The 18,814-nt window shown below is 44.2% G+C and overlaps 1 protein-coding gene across 4 annotated transcripts in view; it reads right to left on the minus strand.

Annotated features, from left to right (window-relative positions):
• LOC307222561 (neural-cadherin-like) overlaps positions 1 to 18,814 on the minus strand; it is a 104,040-nt gene that overhangs the window by 57,586 nt on the left and 27,640 nt on the right. For all 4 annotated transcript variants that reach the window (XR_013841801.1, XM_079987940.1, XM_079987941.1 and 1 more), the window contains exons 2-5: positions 12,713 to 12,910; positions 11,345 to 11,570; positions 1,346 to 1,550; positions 510 to 621 (exon numbers count right to left, since the gene is read on the minus strand). Coding sequence is in view for 3 of the 4 variants with exons in the window: in XM_079987940.1 (XP_079844066.1) it covers positions 510 to 621; positions 1,346 to 1,550; positions 11,345 to 11,570; positions 12,713 to 12,910 (741 nt within the window). In the remaining variant the exon portion in view is untranslated. The remainder of the gene's footprint in view (positions 1 to 509; positions 622 to 1,345; positions 1,551 to 11,344; positions 11,571 to 12,712; positions 12,911 to 18,814) is intronic.

The raw sequence follows: 18,814 nt of genomic DNA on the forward strand, positions 1-18,814 counted from the left end.
AAAAGCCATGAGAGACAGTGTGGTGTAGTGGTTAGTGTCAGACTGAGACCTGGGAAAGACCAGGAATCAAATCCCCACTCAGCCAGGAAGCTCACTGGGTGGCCTTGGGCCAGTCATGGTCTCTCAGTCTAACCTACCTCAAAGGGCTGTTGTGGGGATTAAATGAGGTAGGGGGCAGAAAAAAACATGCATGGCATATTTCGTGTAAATAAATAACAACTACATTGAGGTGGCTTCATTTGGGCAGTTGCCATATCCACAGCTGTGTGTTTTTTCCTATGTATGTGTGAAGTTGATGTAATCTTCAGCCAAGGGGTTAACTTCAGGGGTTGCTAAGGATCCAGCTCCTGCCATCAGCGGTTATGGGATTTGTTGGGTGACATAACCTGGAGAGCACGGCCATTGGCTGTACCTGGTCTATGCTTAACTGGTGGCAATGATGGCTCTCGAGGAGTCCAGGTGAGTCGAGGGGCAAGTCTGACAACAAAATGTGAAAATCTTTTGCAAACCTTGTAAAAGTGCAGTTGTTACAGTCACGGTTTCGGGGACGCTGTCTTTGGTGTAAATCGACTGCTGGAATTCTGGGGCACAATCGTTCACGTCTGTGATCACAACCCAAACCTAGCAAAAGGACAAGGCAAGGGAGTGTTTAGCAGCACAAAAAGTGGGTTGGTTCCTCTTGTGCGTCTGCACAGCTCCCCAACTCACTGCAGCCACCCCACTGTCAAGAGGGCAGCTTCGTGGCTCCACATCCTACCACCCTGGCCACTGCTGCTACCAAGTATCCGCAGTTTGCAATGTAAGATGTTAGGATTTTTCTCAAGCTCCTCCAATATTTTTCAGCGAGTTTCTTTTTGAAAAGTCGTTTTCAAACAGGGATGGAAAAACCTGTTCAACTATAGTTCTCTCGGTTTCTCATTTTTCCCCCATTTTAGATTCAGTCCTCCATGCTTTTGCAGCACTTTCTGGATTTTTTGTAAACAAAAGTCTCATGAAAACTTACCAGTTCAGGATTCCAGCCACTCTATTCCATTTTCCCCCACCCAACCCCCACCCCCACCCCCGGCCACCACACCAAATTGCACTGCACAGCCACTGGACACAGTTAGTTCTCATTGGGTTGTTGTTGTTGTTTGCTGTTGCTCCTCCCCTCATCTCTTAAGTTTGTTTGTACTTTGGCAAACCTCAGTATTCCCCCCCCCCAGGCTGCTGGCACCTCCCTATTGTGCGTACGCAATGCTGTCCTGGCTAAATCAGCAATGGCACTCACAGCTTGGGACACTGGAAACAGAGGGAATGACTGGAGTGAAGAATTGAATGCGCATTGCTGTTAAGGGTTGCTGACCTCAACAGTGCTGCTGAGCTGTCCCTGGTTTTCTCTTGCTTGAACCAGGAGGAGGTACTGGTGCTGACTATTCTCGTAATCCAGATTTCGACTGAAGTAGATGCCCCCTGTCCCCTGGTTAATGCCAAACAGGCCGTTCGGATTAGTTAAGAGGCTGTAGCTCAGGGACTTGTTTTGATGTGACAAAGCGGACACGGTCAGGAACCTGGAAAAGGTTAAAAGAAATCAACAATGAGCAGCGCAAGAGGAAGGCGGTTTCTAACATTTTCATAGGACGCCGCTCCACTTTGGAAACTGACAAAAAATTTAATATAATTATGGAACATCACATCGCATCTAGATTCACACCAAGCATGTGAAGCACATCCAGCTTACACTTAAAACACACAGCTTTCCCTCCCCCCCAAAGAAACAATCCTGGGAACTGTAGTTTTTCCCCCTCACAGTTCCCAGCACCCTTAACAAACTACAATTCCCAGTATTCTTTGGGGGAAATTGTTTGCTTTAAATGTATGGTGTGAACCTACACTCAGTATAACTAAGGAACACAACCCAGGATGGAACTCCAAAAAGGTGAAGAATCAGAGCTGTGCAAGGCAAGAGCAGCACTGATTGTCCCTGGCTGAGTTTACCAGGGATGGAGAACAGGCTTGGAATCATATAATTGTAGAGCTGGGAGGGACCACAAGGGTCATCTAGTCCAACCCACTGCAATGCAGCAATCTCATTGCCCAAAATGGGGCTTGTTCCCCAAAAGCTTATTGGTAACCTGGGGGCCCTGCTCCTGGGGACCCTGCTGTGCTCAGGGCAAAGTGGCCACCCGGCCTTGACACTGAATAGCTGTAAGGACATAAGAAGAGCCTGCTGGATCAGGCCAATGACCCATCTATTCCATCATCCTGTTTTCACAACCAGATACTTGTGGGAAACCCACAAGTAGGACCTGAGCACAAGATCCCTCTCCCCTCCTGCCATTTCCAGCAACTGGTATTCAGAAGCACTGCTACCTCCAATTGTGGAGGGCAGATCATAGCCATCAGGGCTAGTAGCCATTGAGAGACCCCTCTCATCCATGAATGGAGGTACAGCCACGGGGCATCACGCCTCCCTCTAAAGCCCTTGAAAAGAGCATACTTGACTGTTGCTGCTATCAGAGGGTGTTTCATGCTGTCCTTGCTGTTAACAGAACTGTGAATTAAAATTGTTTGGATCGTCACTCTTCTTTATTACGGTTTGTCATAATGTAATTGCTTTGCATTGCCTTTTATATGGCTGGGGATGTATTGTGTCTTTCTTTTTTTCCATGCTCTCAAGCTCAATGTGTGTGGAAGATCAGGAAACAAAATGACTGGGAGGACGACGATGGAAAGCTTTCAAAAGCCATCAGGATTACTTGCTGGGAAACTGCATTAGGAATGCATTTTCGCAGCCTACTTCATTGCAGCCTTAGTTGTTTTCTTACGCATGACAGGCTGAACAATCATGGCAAAAAAAAATGGGTTTTCTTCTTGTTTCTCTTGATAACATACACACACAAAAATGACACATTATTGACTTGCAGCATAGCTCAGTTTTTGTTGAAGAACTAAATCTTCAGTTTGGCATTCAGTGCCAAATACATTGCTCTGCGTGCTATCTCTAGGGTGGTGGGGTGCGGGGAAATAGTTTCAGATTTCTACACATTACCATTTCAACTGCTGCTAACTAACCACTCCTAATAAGCAGAATAATGGGCTCAATGTCAGCTCCTTGGGAGCTGTTGTGCAAGAAAGCAGCTGATCTATCCACCTCTCTTGGGTCTTCCCCCAGGGATAAAGGGAGAGATCCCCTTTGTATTTTACTTCCCAGTCCATTCAGACTTATGTCAAAGGGGTGGGTGGGAAAAACGAGGGAGGAACGGGTGGAGACATGGAGAGTGTAATCTCCCTGCAATCAATCCATTGGCGCTTGTGTCAAGAGGTGCAGGGGGGGCACTTTCAGGCAGAAAAGAGGGCACAGGTGGGCATACACAGAGAAAGAGAGATGGGATGGCACAGAGCAACCCTGCAATGCTGCAAACTCTTCCCACCAGTGGTTCCGCCTCCATACACCATCAGCTCCAGACCACAATTGACCCTTTTCATAGGAGGTCAACGGACTTTCAACAAGGGGAAAAGGTTCCCTACCCCAATTCAATATTTGGGGCTTTTTAGTACAGCCAGAATCGCCCGGGAGCATCCCTTCAAAATCTAGTTTCATGCGGGTATAATAAATGTATACACGTTTGAGAAGCTGCAGAAGTCCAGATGATCTTCAAGCAGATTTAGTAAAGGATCACATTCTTCCCGCAAACACCACGTGCTCGCTGTGTGCCTAATGAAGAACCACGATCCCATGGTGGCCAATTTTTGGTTTTGCTTTCGAGGCAGCTTCAGCAAGAAAACATGGTTCTTAGAATGCAGGGGCAGTAAATCGGATAGTAAACCATTTAAATTTAATCCGATAACACATGCACTAAATTATGACAGATTGTCAGATGAGCTTCAAAGTTCAGCAAAGTACACGGGAGTCTCCTAGACTTTAATGGGTCAAGCCCTACATCTGGCAGGATTATAATAGTTCTTATCCTGAAAAGAGGATGAGTTGCTATATAGTATATCACCTCATGTGAGCAGGCAAGTACCATCCGTCAACTCAGTTCAACCGGGAGGCCTCCTACAACCACCAACCCATTTGCACTGACAAGGCGTCATTTGAAAGCCAGAGAAGTTCAATATGTTTTAATGTTCATTATGTTCATTATGTTTTAATGTTTCCTTTTCTTTCAACAATGTATATACCGCTTTAATACCGCAGGCTCTAAACACTGTACAGTAGGGCTAAAACAATGCAATGAAGATGAAATCTGCTTAAACTAACCATAAAATTGGAATCCTGAAATCAAAAGGTCTTTTGTAGACTGCCAGAAGTTCAAAAGGCTCTAACCCAGGAGGGGCTTCCATAGAAATTGGCCCACAGTACTGAACTTACAGCTCTTGCAGGATACAAGTTGTGTGTCTGAACCATGTGGGGGTCACTAATAGTGACACTTCCAAAGGCCTCATTGACTTAGCAGGGATATAACTGAGCAAAACTGACTCATTAATTGAGGGGTGGAAGGAGAATTCAGACTGAGGGGGACATCTGCTTCTTTTGGTTTTGGCCTCTTCCCCCCTCCACACACACACAAAATGGGGTACTATCTGTAGTTCTGAGGGCCTCCAGGTCAGGAGATTTACTAGACAACAATGGCTACGCTTCGAGGCTTCCGGAGGCGGCGCGAACGGCAATGGCGGTCCTCTTCCCTTCGTGAGGAGGAAGCTCCGTGGAAACTGGGTCGTCCGGTACGGCGAAGCGGAGACCCACATCGGAAACCCACAGGCAGCAAGAGCCTGTGGTCTTGAGACTCGGCGGGCGCCAGAAGCGGCTCCCGAAACGCTGAAGGAACCCCGTAAGGGGCTCCGGAACGTGGAGGGGGTAGCGGCGCTGTGAGTTGTTTCGCAATCTACGGAGTGAAGCCGCGCTGCTGCTGCCGGTGAGCGCTGACCTCTTTTCCTGGAAACTTTTGACTCGGGAAAGCAACAACCCGTGAGTAAAGAAGGACTTTAAAAAATTTGAGACTAAATTATTGAATTTGGCTGAAAGCGGAGCGACGCAAAACAGGAAGTCCGTCTTCCGCTGTCACTGAACTTCAAAGCAAAGAGCTGGAGGAGTGGAGGCTTAAAAAGAATCTTTAGCCTAACTGATCTGAGCACCCACTGAACTTTTCCTTAAACAAAATAAGGACTTTAAGCATTTGATTCTCTGATTCTTATTTGTACTGTGATACCTTTCTTCTATTGGAACTACAACTTGAATGAGAAACCCAGGTGCTGGAGCTGCCTGAGCAACTTGAGCTGTCAGTTCTGCAGATCTGGCTATTGTTTATTAGAACTTGCAACAATCTGAGGGGGTCTGGACTTGTTACTTTGAAACATCAATTGAAGTACCAGTATGCACTGTCTGAAACAATGTGGCTGTTAATACTAACTCTGCTTAAAACCTGCTATTGAAGGTTCTTGGACATTAAATTTGATTTTAGTAAATTTATTAGAATTGGATTCTTCCCTTAAGACATTTCAAGCTCCCCCTAGAGGATCTGGGATTTACAGCAGTGACATCATTTCACTTTCCTTTTCCCCGACCTCCTGTTTGACTGTTTTCCTCTGGGCCGCTGCTTTCTCATGGGAACAACTCAGCTTGACCTTGACTTTTAGATAACTCTGGAATGAGTGGCGCAAGAAGGAGGGGAAGAACTAGACAAACAACTTTGACAACTTTAACCTCAGTCTCGCAGACACGTAGATCATCTGTACCTACTTTGCCTTCAGAGGAAGAAGCTGCTTCTCTGCCAAGGGCAGGAGAGGGAGAAACTGAACAGTTACAATTGGAAGATATGGCCTCAGGAGCAACTGCTTCTATTCTAGAGAAAATCTATGAAAAATTGGAATCTCTGGACAAGAGAGTGGAATCTTTGGACAAGAAAGCCGATGAACAAACAGCCAAAATTGATCAAAACACAGAATGTTTAAATAGATTAACTGGACAAGTATCACAGAACGCACAGGCAATTGGGCAGTTGACGGAGGCCACAGTAGAAAATCGGAAATTGGCTGAGGATACTAGTCAAAAATTAGAAAATTTAGAACAAGAGGTAAGACCACTCTGCAAACAAGTAGGTGAACATCAGACCTATCTATCTATGATAGAACTGCGGAACCGGGAGAGTAATTTAAGGATAAGGTCAATACCAGAAGTGGAAGAAGGCAACTTAGCTGAGTTTCTGACTAAAGAATTTTCCAAGTTCTGGAATTTAGAGGAAAAGGACTTTAAAATTGCGTCTGCTTTCAGGCTTGGAAGACTTGTAAAGAAAGAAAAGCCCAGAGACTGCTTGATAACATTGAGATCAAAGGAAGAAAGGGATAAGATTTTGGGCTTACATTACGAAAAGTCACTGGACATTTTGGATAGAAGAATTGAAATTTATAAAGATATCCCTAAACAACTGTTGGACCTTAGATCCGACTACCTGGAATTGGTCAAACTGCTTAGGAGCAATTCAATTATCTTTAGGTGGGAATTTCCCCAAGGATTATCTTTTACCTTCAGAGGGAAGAAGGTTAAAATTAGAACACTGGAAGATAGAGACAAATTTCTGACCACATACGGAGAGGACCTTCAAAAAGGAATTGAACTACCCTTTGGGCCTGGAGCACCGGCGGTACCGGCACCCTTGGAACCTGAAGATTCAACGAATAAGATACCACCCCTGGAAAAATAACCAGATTATTTCAGGATGTCTCTGCAACTTCTGAGCTGGAATATAAATGGCTGTAACATCCCGGAAAAAAGGAGGAAAATATTTCATATATTTAAAAAAGAACAATTGGACATTATTTGCCTGCAAGAAACACATGTGACTAGGCTCCACAGAAAAGTGCTAGTAAACAAAAGATTGGGCCAGGAATTTATATCTTCGGACAGAGTAAAGAAGAGAGGTGTGGTCATTTATGCAAAAGAGAGCCTGTCACCCAAATTCCTATTTAAAGACGAACATGGAAGAATTTTGGCAATTGAGATACAACATCAAGGAGAGAAACTTTTGATATTAGGAATCTATGCGCCAAATGAGGGGAAATCGGAATTTTATAAGAAGTTGCGTGAGACCATGCTGGATTATCTGGACTACAACAACATCATTTTGATGGGAGATATGAACGGGGTCGTATCAACCAACATGGATAAGTCACAAAGCCAAAATGTTACAAAAGATGGCAGACTACCAAAGACCTTTTTCGAAATGACAGACAATATGGATTTGATTGATATTTGGAGGATAAAGAACCCCTTGGGAAGAGAGGGAACATTTTTCTCTGAAGCCCAACTGACCTGGACAAGAATCGACCAAATATGGATATCTAGAGGTCTGGCACCCAAAGTCAAAAAGGTGGAAATCTGCCCAAAGACCTGCTTCGACCATAATGCAGTAAAGATGGACATGACACTAATACCAACCGGCTCCTTTAGATGGAAGATGAATGACAATTTGTTTAGAGATCAGGAGATTATTAAGAAGGCCCAAAAAGCTCTAAAGGATTATTTTGAGATAAACATGAACACTACGGTGGAAAAAAGAACCATCTGAGATGCAAGCAAGGCAGTGATGAGGGGGTTCTTGATACAACAGAATGCTGTAAAGAAAAGGACACAAAATGAGAGGAAAGATAAAATCTTGGAGAAAATTAAAGAATTAGAAAAGAAGCTAAGATTAAACCCGAAGTCACAGCCGACGCTGAGAGAAATTAAACTTCATCAAGCACAATATTCTAAATTGATAAACCAGGAAATAGAGTGGAAGATTAAATTAATGAAACAAAAAACTTTTGAATCGGCGAATAAATGTGGAAAACTGCTAGCTTGGCAGTTGAAGAGGAGACAAAAATTAAATACAGTTACAAATTTAGAGATTGAAGGAAGAAACATTCAGAACCCTGTGGATATTAGAAAGTGCTTCCAGAGATATTTCAAAAAATTATATACCCAAGGGCCGCAAGATGAGATTGAGATTGAGATTAAACAATTTTTGGAAAAAAATGGATTACCAAAATTGTCACAAGAAAATAGATCAATCCTGAACTGCAAAATAACACGACAAGAGATTGAACAAGCCATTCAGAACATGAAATTGGGCAAATCTCCAGGACCAGATGGGCTGACCTCCAAGTATTATAAGACACTAAAAGACTATCTGATACAACCACTGATGGAGGTTAGCAATGAAATTATGGAGGGGAGGAGGGCGCCAGAATCGTGGAAAGAAGCCTTCATCACATTGATACCAAAATCGGAAGCTGAAAAGACACAACTTAAGAACTATCGTCCCATCTCTCTTTTAAACGTGGATTACAAAATATTTGCAGATATTCTGGCAAGTAGATTTTAAAAAGTTTTAAATGAGGTAATTTACAAGGACCAGGCGGGCTTTCTCCCAGGTAGACACTTGTTTGCTAACACAAGGAACATTATTGACATTTTGGAACTTTTGCAAACAGACATAAATACAAAAGCAGTGTTAATTTTTATAGACGCGGAGAAGGCCTTTGACAATATCTCCTGGAAATTTATGAAGGGAAATTTAAAAGAAATGGGAGTGGGACGGGGTTTTGAGAATGGGATTGATGCAATATATTCAGAACAAAAGGCTAAATTGATAGTTAACAATGTGGTTACAGAAGAGTTTAAAATTGAAAAAGGAACACGACAAGGCTGTCCTATCTCCCCTTTGCTATTTATTTCGGTTCTGGAAGTGCTCCTGAATATGATTAGAGGGGACCGGTTGGTGGAAGGAATTCAGGTCGGAGCGAAACAATATAAACTCAAAGCTTTTGCAGATGACCTAGTTTTGACCCTGCAGGAGCCAGAATCTAGTACGAAAAGAGTACTACAATTGATCCAAGACTTTGGTCGGGTGGCGGGATTTAAACTAAACAAACAGAAAACCAAGGTATTGGGGGAAAAATTGACAGATACAGAGTCAGAACGGTTTCAGAGAAAGACAGAATTAAATGTGGTTAAAAAAGTAAAGTACCTAGGGGTAAATATAACAGCAAAAAATCTGAGTCTATTTAAGGATAATTATGAAAAATGTTGGTCAGAAATTAAGAGAGACTTAGATAGTTGGACAAAATTGAAACTTTCTTTGTTAGGCCGAATTGCTGCTATTAAGATGAATGTATTGCCAAAAATGTTGTTTTTGTTTCAAACACTACAGATTGTGGACAAGACGGAGTGCTTCCGGAAGTGGCAGAGAGATATTTCTAAGTTTGTCTGGCAGGGCAAAAAGCCCAGAATTAAGTTTAAGATATTAACCGACGCGAAAGAGAGAGGGGGCTTTGCCCTGCCGGACTTAAAGTTGTATTATGAGGCCGCAGCTTTCTGCTGGCTAAAAGATTGGCTACTTCTCGAAGACACTGATGTATTGGATTTGGAAGGTTTTAACAATGCTTTTGGTTGGCATGCATACTTACGGTATGATAAGGTTAAAATCAATAAGGCCTTTAAAAACCATATTGTCAGAAAAGCAGTGTTTAATGTCTGGACAAAATATAAAGACTTATTGGAAAACAAAACTCCAAGGTGGCTATCACCTCTGGAAGCTAAGGCCCGAAAAAGACCCAATATGGAGGCCAAATGGCCAAAGTATTGGGAAATTTTAGAAAAAGATGGAGACAATTGGAAATTGCAGAGTTTGGAGAAAATGAAGGATAAAGTGCGAGACTGGTTACACTACGCTCAGATTAAAGAAGTTTTCAAAAATGACAAAAAGTTAGGGTTCCAGGTGGAGAAATCGAAATTGGAATCAGAACTGCTAGAACCTAAGACTAAGGTACTTTCAAGAATGTATAACTTGCTGTTAAAATGGAATACACAAGATGAAATGGTTAAATCGGCTATGATAAAGTGGGCACAGGACATTGGGTATAATATCATGTTCGAGGACTGGGAAAGGTTGTGGACCACTGGGTTGAACTTCACTGCATGTAATGCTTTGAAGGAAAATGTAATGAAAATGATATATAGATGGTACATGACCCCAGTTAAACTTGCCAAAATATACCATTTGTCTGATAACAAATGCTGGAAATGTAAAGGGAATGAAGGAACATTCTTTCACCTCTGGTGGACGTGCCCTAGAGTGAAGGCCTTCTGGGAAATGATATATAATGAGTTGAAAAAGGTATTTAAGTATACTTTCCCCAAGAAACCAGAGGCCTTTCTCCTGGGTATTGTCAGCCAGAGGGTGATAAAGAAGGACAGAACTTTTTTCCTGTATGCAACAACAGCAGCAAGGATACTCATCGCCAAGCACTGGAAAACTCGAGATCTACCCACACTGGAAGAATGGCAGATGCAACTGATAGACTATATGGAATTGGCTGAGATGACCGGCAGAATCCGAGACCTGGGAGAGGAGAGGGTTGAAGAAGACTGGAAGAAATTTAGGATTTATTTACAAAAATACTGTAATTTGGTTGAATGTTAAGAAGGATGCCAGACCATAAATAATTGAGCACCACTAAATTAGACGTAATTTGTATGATAAGTGAGATTGAGGAAAATATAAACCTTTTGGAGAATTATTAGATTAAATTAAATGAATGAGATTTAAGAATGTAAACAAGATGATAAATTGCTGGAAAAAGTTTTACAATGATGTAAGTGGGAGCGGGAGACGTGAGGGAGTCCAAAGAAGCTTTGAAAATATGTTATGATATATGTCATATTGTTTATTATTTTTGCATTTTGTATTTTAAAAATCTCAATAAATATTTATAAAAAAAAAAATGGCTACGCTTCAATTATTTTATTCCCCACAGTCCCCTGGAAAAAGTGTCATTTGGGGGCATTGTGGGAAATTAAAATGGCTGCTCAGCCAACAAGCATGAGGGGCTCAGGGTGGGCACTGGTACAAGTGGCACTTGGAATAATAGAAATGTAGTATTGGGAGGTGTACCAAGGATCGTCTTGTCTAACCTTCTGCAACTTATCACAGCTCTGGGGCACAGCAGCTGCTTGGATGTGCCAACTACTGTATGTGTCTCTACTTCCAGTATTCCTGTCCCCATCTGTTCCTTAAACGCAGCTCAGTTCCAGCTACAACAAAATTATGGAACTTTATTAGCTGATTTTCTGTGCCTTGAGGTTTTCTGTTTGCACTATTCAACCTTTTGATTAAACCGATCGACCTCCTGCTTGTGTTGTCTTCTGTAAGGAGTTCCCCAATTCAATATAGTAATTTAGGACTCATAAATTATTAACAAGCAGCACACATCAAGTGAACTTAAACTTTTTTTCTCACTGATAAAGCTAACTGAAGAGGCCTGTTCTCAAAATGCCATTAAAGGTGCAGGACACACCCTTCATCACAATTTTGGCACTCACGGTTCTCCCAGTGGCAGATTTTCAGGGACGTAAACGGAGTACGACGTGTTGGCAAACTGCGGCGCTCGACGTCCGGCGACTACAGACACTGAGGCAGGGGAGCCCTGGCGCCCTGGTTTGTCAGCTGCCAGCACAGTCAGCAAATATTCCCTCTCCTTCACCAGAGGCAAACCAGTTGTTTTGATCCAGCCAGTATCTTTTTCCACTTCAAACCTGTTCTCTCCACCTGCGAAAGAGCAAAACAACAACAATTGTGTTCAGGACCAAGGGCCACAGATTCATGTTTTGAAGTGGGTAACTGGTTTAACATTAAGCCTCACCCATGCTTTCATGGGGGCTGTTGGGGGCAGGCCTCTTTTGGGAAGAAGGGGCTGGATAGGGACAAATAAATATATAACTACAGGAGCTATCTTCACCTCTTAGCTGCAAATGTCCGCTTGAACGTTCTGACATAACCAGGAACTCGGGGTGGAAGGGGAGGAGAAATCAAGTTTCTTAACAGCTCGTAAGTGGCTCCTGGTTAGTTCAAGGAGGTAGACGGGAGTCAGCAGCAGATGGCATGGTGAGGCAAAGGCTGACATCCCAACAGATGAGTCGTGGCTTCCTTCCAGAAGGGGTGAGGTGGCAGCAAGGCCAGTGGGTCCAAATGTTCCTGCTGAGCCAATCTGCTGGGATCCTTCCCAGAGAAGCTTGAGATGCATTTAGCTACAGGTGAAACAGGTTGCACCTGGAACCTTCTGGACGCAAAGCATGTGCTCTCCAACTGACCTACAGCCCCTCCCTCTCATTCACCCCTTTGGGTAAACAAGACTCTCTCAAGTTCAGTCTGCCCTCAACCAGCCCACCAGCTGCCTGTATCCTTACTAACAATTAGTCTTGGTCAGGCTTCCTCAACCTCGGCCCTCCCGATGTTTTTGGCCTACAACTCCCATGATCCCTAGCTAGCAGGACCAGTGGTCAGGGATGATGGGAATTGTAGTCTCAAAACATCTGGAGGGCCAAGGTTGAGGAAGCCTGGCCTTGGGGGTGGCAGTGACTGTTAGCTTCCTCTTTCTCCTCTTAGTGTTGCCTTTGTGGAACTCAGCAGGAAAGTGGAGAACACTGGTCTTCCTGTTGCATCTGCCTGTCTTTGTCTCTGGCGCCACCTGCTGTTGGCCTCCTTGCTTTTTACCCTTCTGGTCCCAATGGGCACCAGTCTCTACTGTCTTTAAATAATAGTTAATTTGACCAGGTTTTGATCAGAATGGTGTTGTAGAAATAAATACCAAAAAAGCCCCACCAAGTACAGAGTGAGACAGGAGGGGGTGGGGGGAAATCCACAAATCCACACAGAAACACTCCACCTGTTCTTTTAGAAGCTGCATTTACCTTCTACCAGAAAATATTCAACGGCTCCATTTTCATCTTCATCTTGATCCTTAGCCAAGAGCCTGTACACTTTTGTGCCTGCTGCAGCTTTAGGGGAAACAGTTGCTAGGTAAGGGAAAGGCTCCATGACCCATTCAGGGACATTGTCATTTACATCTGTCACTGTGAGGTCCAAATGCACCAGGTACCAATTCTTTCCTGTTGGTTAAGAGGGGAAAGTGTGTTAGCATGAATGGACTTCTCAAGACAACAATAGTAGCTGTGAGGGGTTTTTTTTTGGGGGGGGAGAAGTAGGTTGCATGCCAAGACCCTTCTAACCCCTGGATCCAGCAAGTGTTTAAATATAAGCCAGGCTAGCTTCCTGAAGGGGTGATCACCTGGGTGATGGGTCATAAAGTAGAACAAGGGAATAGGCTTGAGACTGGAAAATGGGTGGGACCAGAAGGACAAATCCAGAGCTGAAATTTGCAGTGATGCGAGTCAAAAGAAAAGCAGCAAGCTGGAGAGAGAATTGGACCAATGCTTGGTTTCTGTCTGAATCCAAGGCTAAAGCTCTCCCTTTTACAGTTTTCACATCTCTTCACATGTAGGTCATCTATCAAAGCATATACCATATTTTTCACTTGTTTGGTTAGCTTGTGTGACCTAACAACTGTTCAGTCGACTTTGGAGAGTTTCCTGCCATCTGTGCACAAGAAACTCATACCCTCTAATATTCCTCAGATCGAAATAGGGACTTTTCTCACTTACCCACAACTGACCCTCTTCGACCCCACATTTTTTGTGTGTTTCCTCCCCCCTCAAGCATTTCCTGTCGAAAGAAGAGTGAGTGCCACCAGTATCACAACAACGGGACACAGCACACACACAAACCCCACCATCCTGAAAAATCTCCTTAATCCCAATTTTATTTTATTTTCCTCTTTGGGAGCTTTATAAAAAGAAAAACACACACACCAATAAATGAATTTTAGAAAAAGATAAGATAAGACACAGAACCACAAAGCCTATTTTTTCATATAAAAAAATAATCAGGACTCTTTGCACTTTGCTACTGCCTGGCATTCACCAAGAGCCTTTAAGAGCAGCAGAAAGCTGCCGAGCCTTTTCCCGCTCACTCTTATCTCTGTGGTGTCTCCGCACTTGTGCGAAGAATCCGTGGCAGTTTCTGCTGCTGCTGCTGTGGAGATGGCCAAAACTGGGCTGGTGTACATCATAAAGGAATTCTGGATGATTACGGCTGGTGTGTGGAGCAGTGCGGTGTGTGGAAATGCCCATTTGTGCCCTACACAAGGGGGCCGTAATGTCTCAATTGGCCCTCGAGTTGAACAGAGAACTGCTAAAACGGCCTCCGCATCTGTTGCCATCTTGAATTATTTCGCAGCGTGCTTGAAGTCTGCCGTTGCAGGAAACATTCGAAATCTGGGGGCGTGATCGCTGCTGCTGCGTTCTGGACAAATGGTGTGCAACTGAAAGCATCCTATACAGAAAGAAGCACACTCCTGGTGCATTAAAAAGAACACCCCGCTCCCTCATAGGGAGTGCTCTAAATATAAACCTTTGTCACATACCCTTTTATCTCGTAAACAGTATAATCTTCTTGTGGTACTCTTAATATCCCTGAAGCACCTCTAGGGCAAGCAGTATAATACACTTGCTTTCCTTCTCAACTACCTCCCTGCAGCCATAGTAGGGGAAGAAAAAGAACCTATGTGGCTGGGAAGTGTATTTTTTACTTCAAATATAGGAGTTTTACCCTTTACAGTAGATTTCCAGTGATACCATTAGAGTAGGAATTTGGAGAGGGTCCAAAAAAACAACAGGGCATTTTGAAGTGCAGTTAACACATAACCATCTAAAAGGGTTATGTGCACTGACAGCCAGTGTGGTGTGGTGGTTAGTGGGAGAGACCAGGGTTCAAGTCCCCACTCAGCCAAGAAGCTCACTGGGTGACCTTGGGCCAGCCACTGTCTCTCAGCCTAACCTACTTCGCAAGGTTGTTGTGACGACAAAATGGAGAGAGGGAAAACCATGTACGCCACCTTGAGCACTATGGAAGAAATGCAACAGGTGTAACAAATGAAGAGACGGGACCATGGAATCCAAAATCTAAAACTAATTTCACCCACTGAATATCTCTTGTTTGTCCTTCTGTTTACCCGTCAGGGATCTGTACAATGTGTCACATGGTAAGAGGTCTGTCAGGATGTCTCACGACAAGGTAGCAAGTTTAGCATGTACTATCATAATCTGATGTCTATAAACAACCAGTAAGTGGATTCCGGTTAGGAAAATTCCCTGGCGCAGTGATTAACTATGCCAAGTTTCTTAGTATAGACTCCAAAGCATTAACCTTTTATAACCCTTAAGTACTTTCTGTCCTTTCTAAAAATAAGAGTGGGATCCTCAACCACCTACCACCCCACACCAGCATCCACAGAGCTGAGCAAGGTTATGTCCATTGCACCACAATGAAACTGGTTTTTTACAAGTGTGAAGGTTAATAATAATAATAATAATAATAATTTATTATTTCTACCCCGTCCGTCTGGCTGGGTTTCCCCAGCCACTCTGGGCGGCTACCAACAGAATATTAAAATACAATAATCTATTAAACATTAAAAGCTTCCCTAAACAGGGCTGCCTTCAGATGTCTTCTAAAAGTCTGGTAGTTGTTCTTCTCTTTGACATCTGGTTGGAGGACATTCCACAGGGTGGGCGCTACTACCAAGAAGGCCCTCTGCCTGGTTCCCTATAACTTGGCTTCTCGGAGCAAGAGAACTGCCAGAAGGCCCTCGGCACTGGACCATGATGGGGGTGGAGACGCTCCTTCAGGTATACTGAAGGTTAAACTTTGTTCAAACTTTGATAATTTTCCGTGTGGATTTGGGGGCCCATAAGTAAGCAGAGAGATGCAAGATGCAGAGGGCGGGGTAGGCAGCTTGCAAAAAAAAAAAAAACTAGTACAAAGTTGGTCTAGCCGTGCAAGAAAGCTCCATCCACTTTTGCACCACTCCACTCCTATGCAAGTGTGAATTTTGCTCCTGCAGCTCATGAGCAGAGGCAGCCCATGTGGTTTCTTCCTGATGTTTTCGACTACAACTCCCATCGTCCCTGGCTGCTGGCTATGCTGTCTGGGGCGAAGGGCATTCTACATTGGCTACTGCTGTCTGACACACTTAGCAGAAGCTGCAATGTGATGGACAGGACTGCGTAGGAGAGGCCAACAACCCATGGGGGGGGGCGGGGAAAGCATGGGGTGAGTGTTTGAAATTCAGATCCCCATCCCGCCACCACTTCAAATGTTTTCAAGCAATTTTTAGTCTGCTGGAGGATATTTTGAAGCTCAGTCAAATGCAGAGCGTGGAGCTGGGGTTTTTGCAGCACGTTTTAAAATTGGTGAAAACCACAGGAGGAGGAGACTGTTCTTGTGCTCTGATCCTGCTGACGGATTTCCCTAAAGGCATCTGGTTGGCCACTGTGAGAACAGGATGGGCAATTGGTCTGATCCAGCAGACCTCTTCTTATGTTCTTAAGATGGTTTAACAAAATTGATGGGATGGCATCACCATCACAGGCCCAATTCACATTGCTGTTGTGGACGTTTGAAGACTTTCATATGTTGCTGGACTAGTGTGTTGGAAGAACCCCATCTCTTACCCATACATTGAGATCTTCAGCTGAGGGCCCCACTACCATCTGAGGTGAGCCCAGGTTGTACTGCAAGTCTGTATAAATAAATACTATTTTATCTGCATTTAAAGGTAAAGGGACCCCTAACCAGGGTCCAGTCATGACCAACTCTGGGGCTGCGGTGCTCATCTTGCTTTATTGGCCGAGGGAGCTGGCGTACAGCTTCCGGGTCATGTGGCCAGCATGACTAAGCCGCTTCTGGCAAACCAGAACAACGCACGGAAACGTCGTTTACCTTTCCGCTGGAGCGGTACCTATTGATCTACTTGCACTTTGACGTGCTCTTGAACTGCTAGGTTGGTAGGAGCAGGGACCGAGCAACGGGAGCTCACCCCGTCGCGGGGATTCGAACTGCTGACCTTCTGATAGGCAAGTCCTAGGCTCTGTGGTTTAACCCACAGTGCCACCCGTGTCCCTGCATTTACCTTAGCGTTAATTGATCATTGCTAATTCCCTCCCTATAAGCAAGAGTGTACTGGCACTGATTAATTGGCAAGAAATATAGAGTGCAATCATCATTCTGGCAAACTTTCTGCAGATCAAGCTCAAAACCTCTTCTCCATGAATACACGTGTAAATAAGAAGAAAGGAAATCCTGGGGGCCTTCTCAGTGACAGCCCAGATGTGGAATGCACTACCCAGAAAGGTTCAGCTTCATGGTCCTTTTTTCACCAGGCAAAAGCCTTTAAAAATAAAATCCCTAGGTTTTTTTAGATGCATTTTGAAGTCTGCTGTTTTATTCTGCTTTTACAATTGTGTGACTTTCTCCCCCTTTTCTGTTGTTTTTACATTTTAGTCTTTTTGTAAACCATCCTGGGAATATGATTGAAGGGCGGCATGAAAACATTTATAAATTAATAAATAGCCTCTCCATTGATTTCGGCAGAGTTCATGCTGAGGAGGTGGCCACATGCCTGAAAAGGGCCGGTGGGCAGCAGCAAAACATCAGCCTACCAGAGAAAATCCTCTTGCCCCACGTTTTTCTCCTGAAATCAATGGACACCGTAGACCCCTTCAGGAATTACACACTTATTAAGCAAACACTTGTGGGGGTGAGTACGGTTGTGTAAGCTCCAGCCTCTATCAAACCCCCACCCCCCCACCCGCTTGCACATTTTAAGAACTTGGTGGGGGAGGGTTCTGACATGTATAGGTAGCCTTCATGAGCACAGGAGGGGGCCCTGCCACTTCAAAAAGTCACCCCCTAATTCAGAGAAGACAGCAACAGGGATTGGAGCTATTTATGCATTTATTATTATTATTATTATTACTACTACTACTACTACTACAGTGGTACCTCGGGTTGCATACGCTTCAGGTTACATACACTTCAGGTTACACACTCCGCTAACCCAGAAATAGTGCTTCAGGTTAAGAACTTTGCTTCAGGATAAGAACAGAAATCGTGCTCCGGCGGCGCAGCAGCAGCAGGAGGCCCCATTAGCTAAAGTGGTGCTTCATGTTAAGAACAGTTTCAGGTTAAGAACAGACCTCCGGAACGAATTAAGTACTTAACCTGAGGTACCACTGTATTATTATTATTCATGCATTTAATTTATACCCCACCCTTCCTCCCGATGGAGACCAGAGCAGCAGACAGATACACAGTTTAAAAACAAGAACATTCTGAAAGAGTTTGAACATTCTAAAAGCAATGACAGCTAAAAACAGTCTTCCATCCAGTGATCTTGGGGCTGCCAGGAACAGTCTTCTTCAGCCCCCAAATGCCAGGGTAAAGAAAAATGTTTTCAATTTTTTCCTGAAAGTTAATAATGTTGGGGACAGGCACATCACACTAGGGCAGGGATTCTACAAAACAAGGGAACCACCACTGAGAAGACCCTGTCCTGGGCCAGTGCTAACTGGGCAGCCCCTGGGGGTGGCCCCACCACCAACAAGGTCTCACCTGTTAGGGAGAGTCCACTGTGGTTGGTACTGAGGAAGGCACTCGTTCAGGTATTTGGGTCCCAAGCCATTTAGGGCTTTGTATGCTAGCACCTATACTTTTAATTGGGCCTGGCAGTTCACTGGCAGCCAGTGCAGGGCTTTCAGGACCAGTGGCACAAGGTCCCTTCATGCTGCCCCTCTTAGCAACCTAGTAACTGCACTCTGCACTAGCTGCAGCCGCTGGACTGTCTTCAAGGGCAGCCCTGTATAGAGCACATTACAGTAGTCCAAGCAAAAAATAATAATTATCTAGAGCATGGACATTTGAGGCCAGGCTACCCCGGTCCAGAAATGGCCTCAGCTAGCCCCCTTGTCCTCACTGCCTCCCTCGTATGTTTACTTAACATGCCTTCATTAGTTTCAATAAGCAGATTGCAAACTGTGCACAGAGGGGAACAAATTATCAAGGATTTGCGAGCAATTTGGAGGGTGGGGAAGTGTCTGCAAAGCTCCTCAAGGTCT

This window comes from Podarcis cretensis (assembly GCF_951804945.1).
Source record: "Podarcis cretensis genome assembly, chromosome: 8".
Taxonomy (NCBI): Eukaryota; Metazoa; Chordata; class Lepidosauria; order Squamata; family Lacertidae; genus Podarcis; species Podarcis cretensis.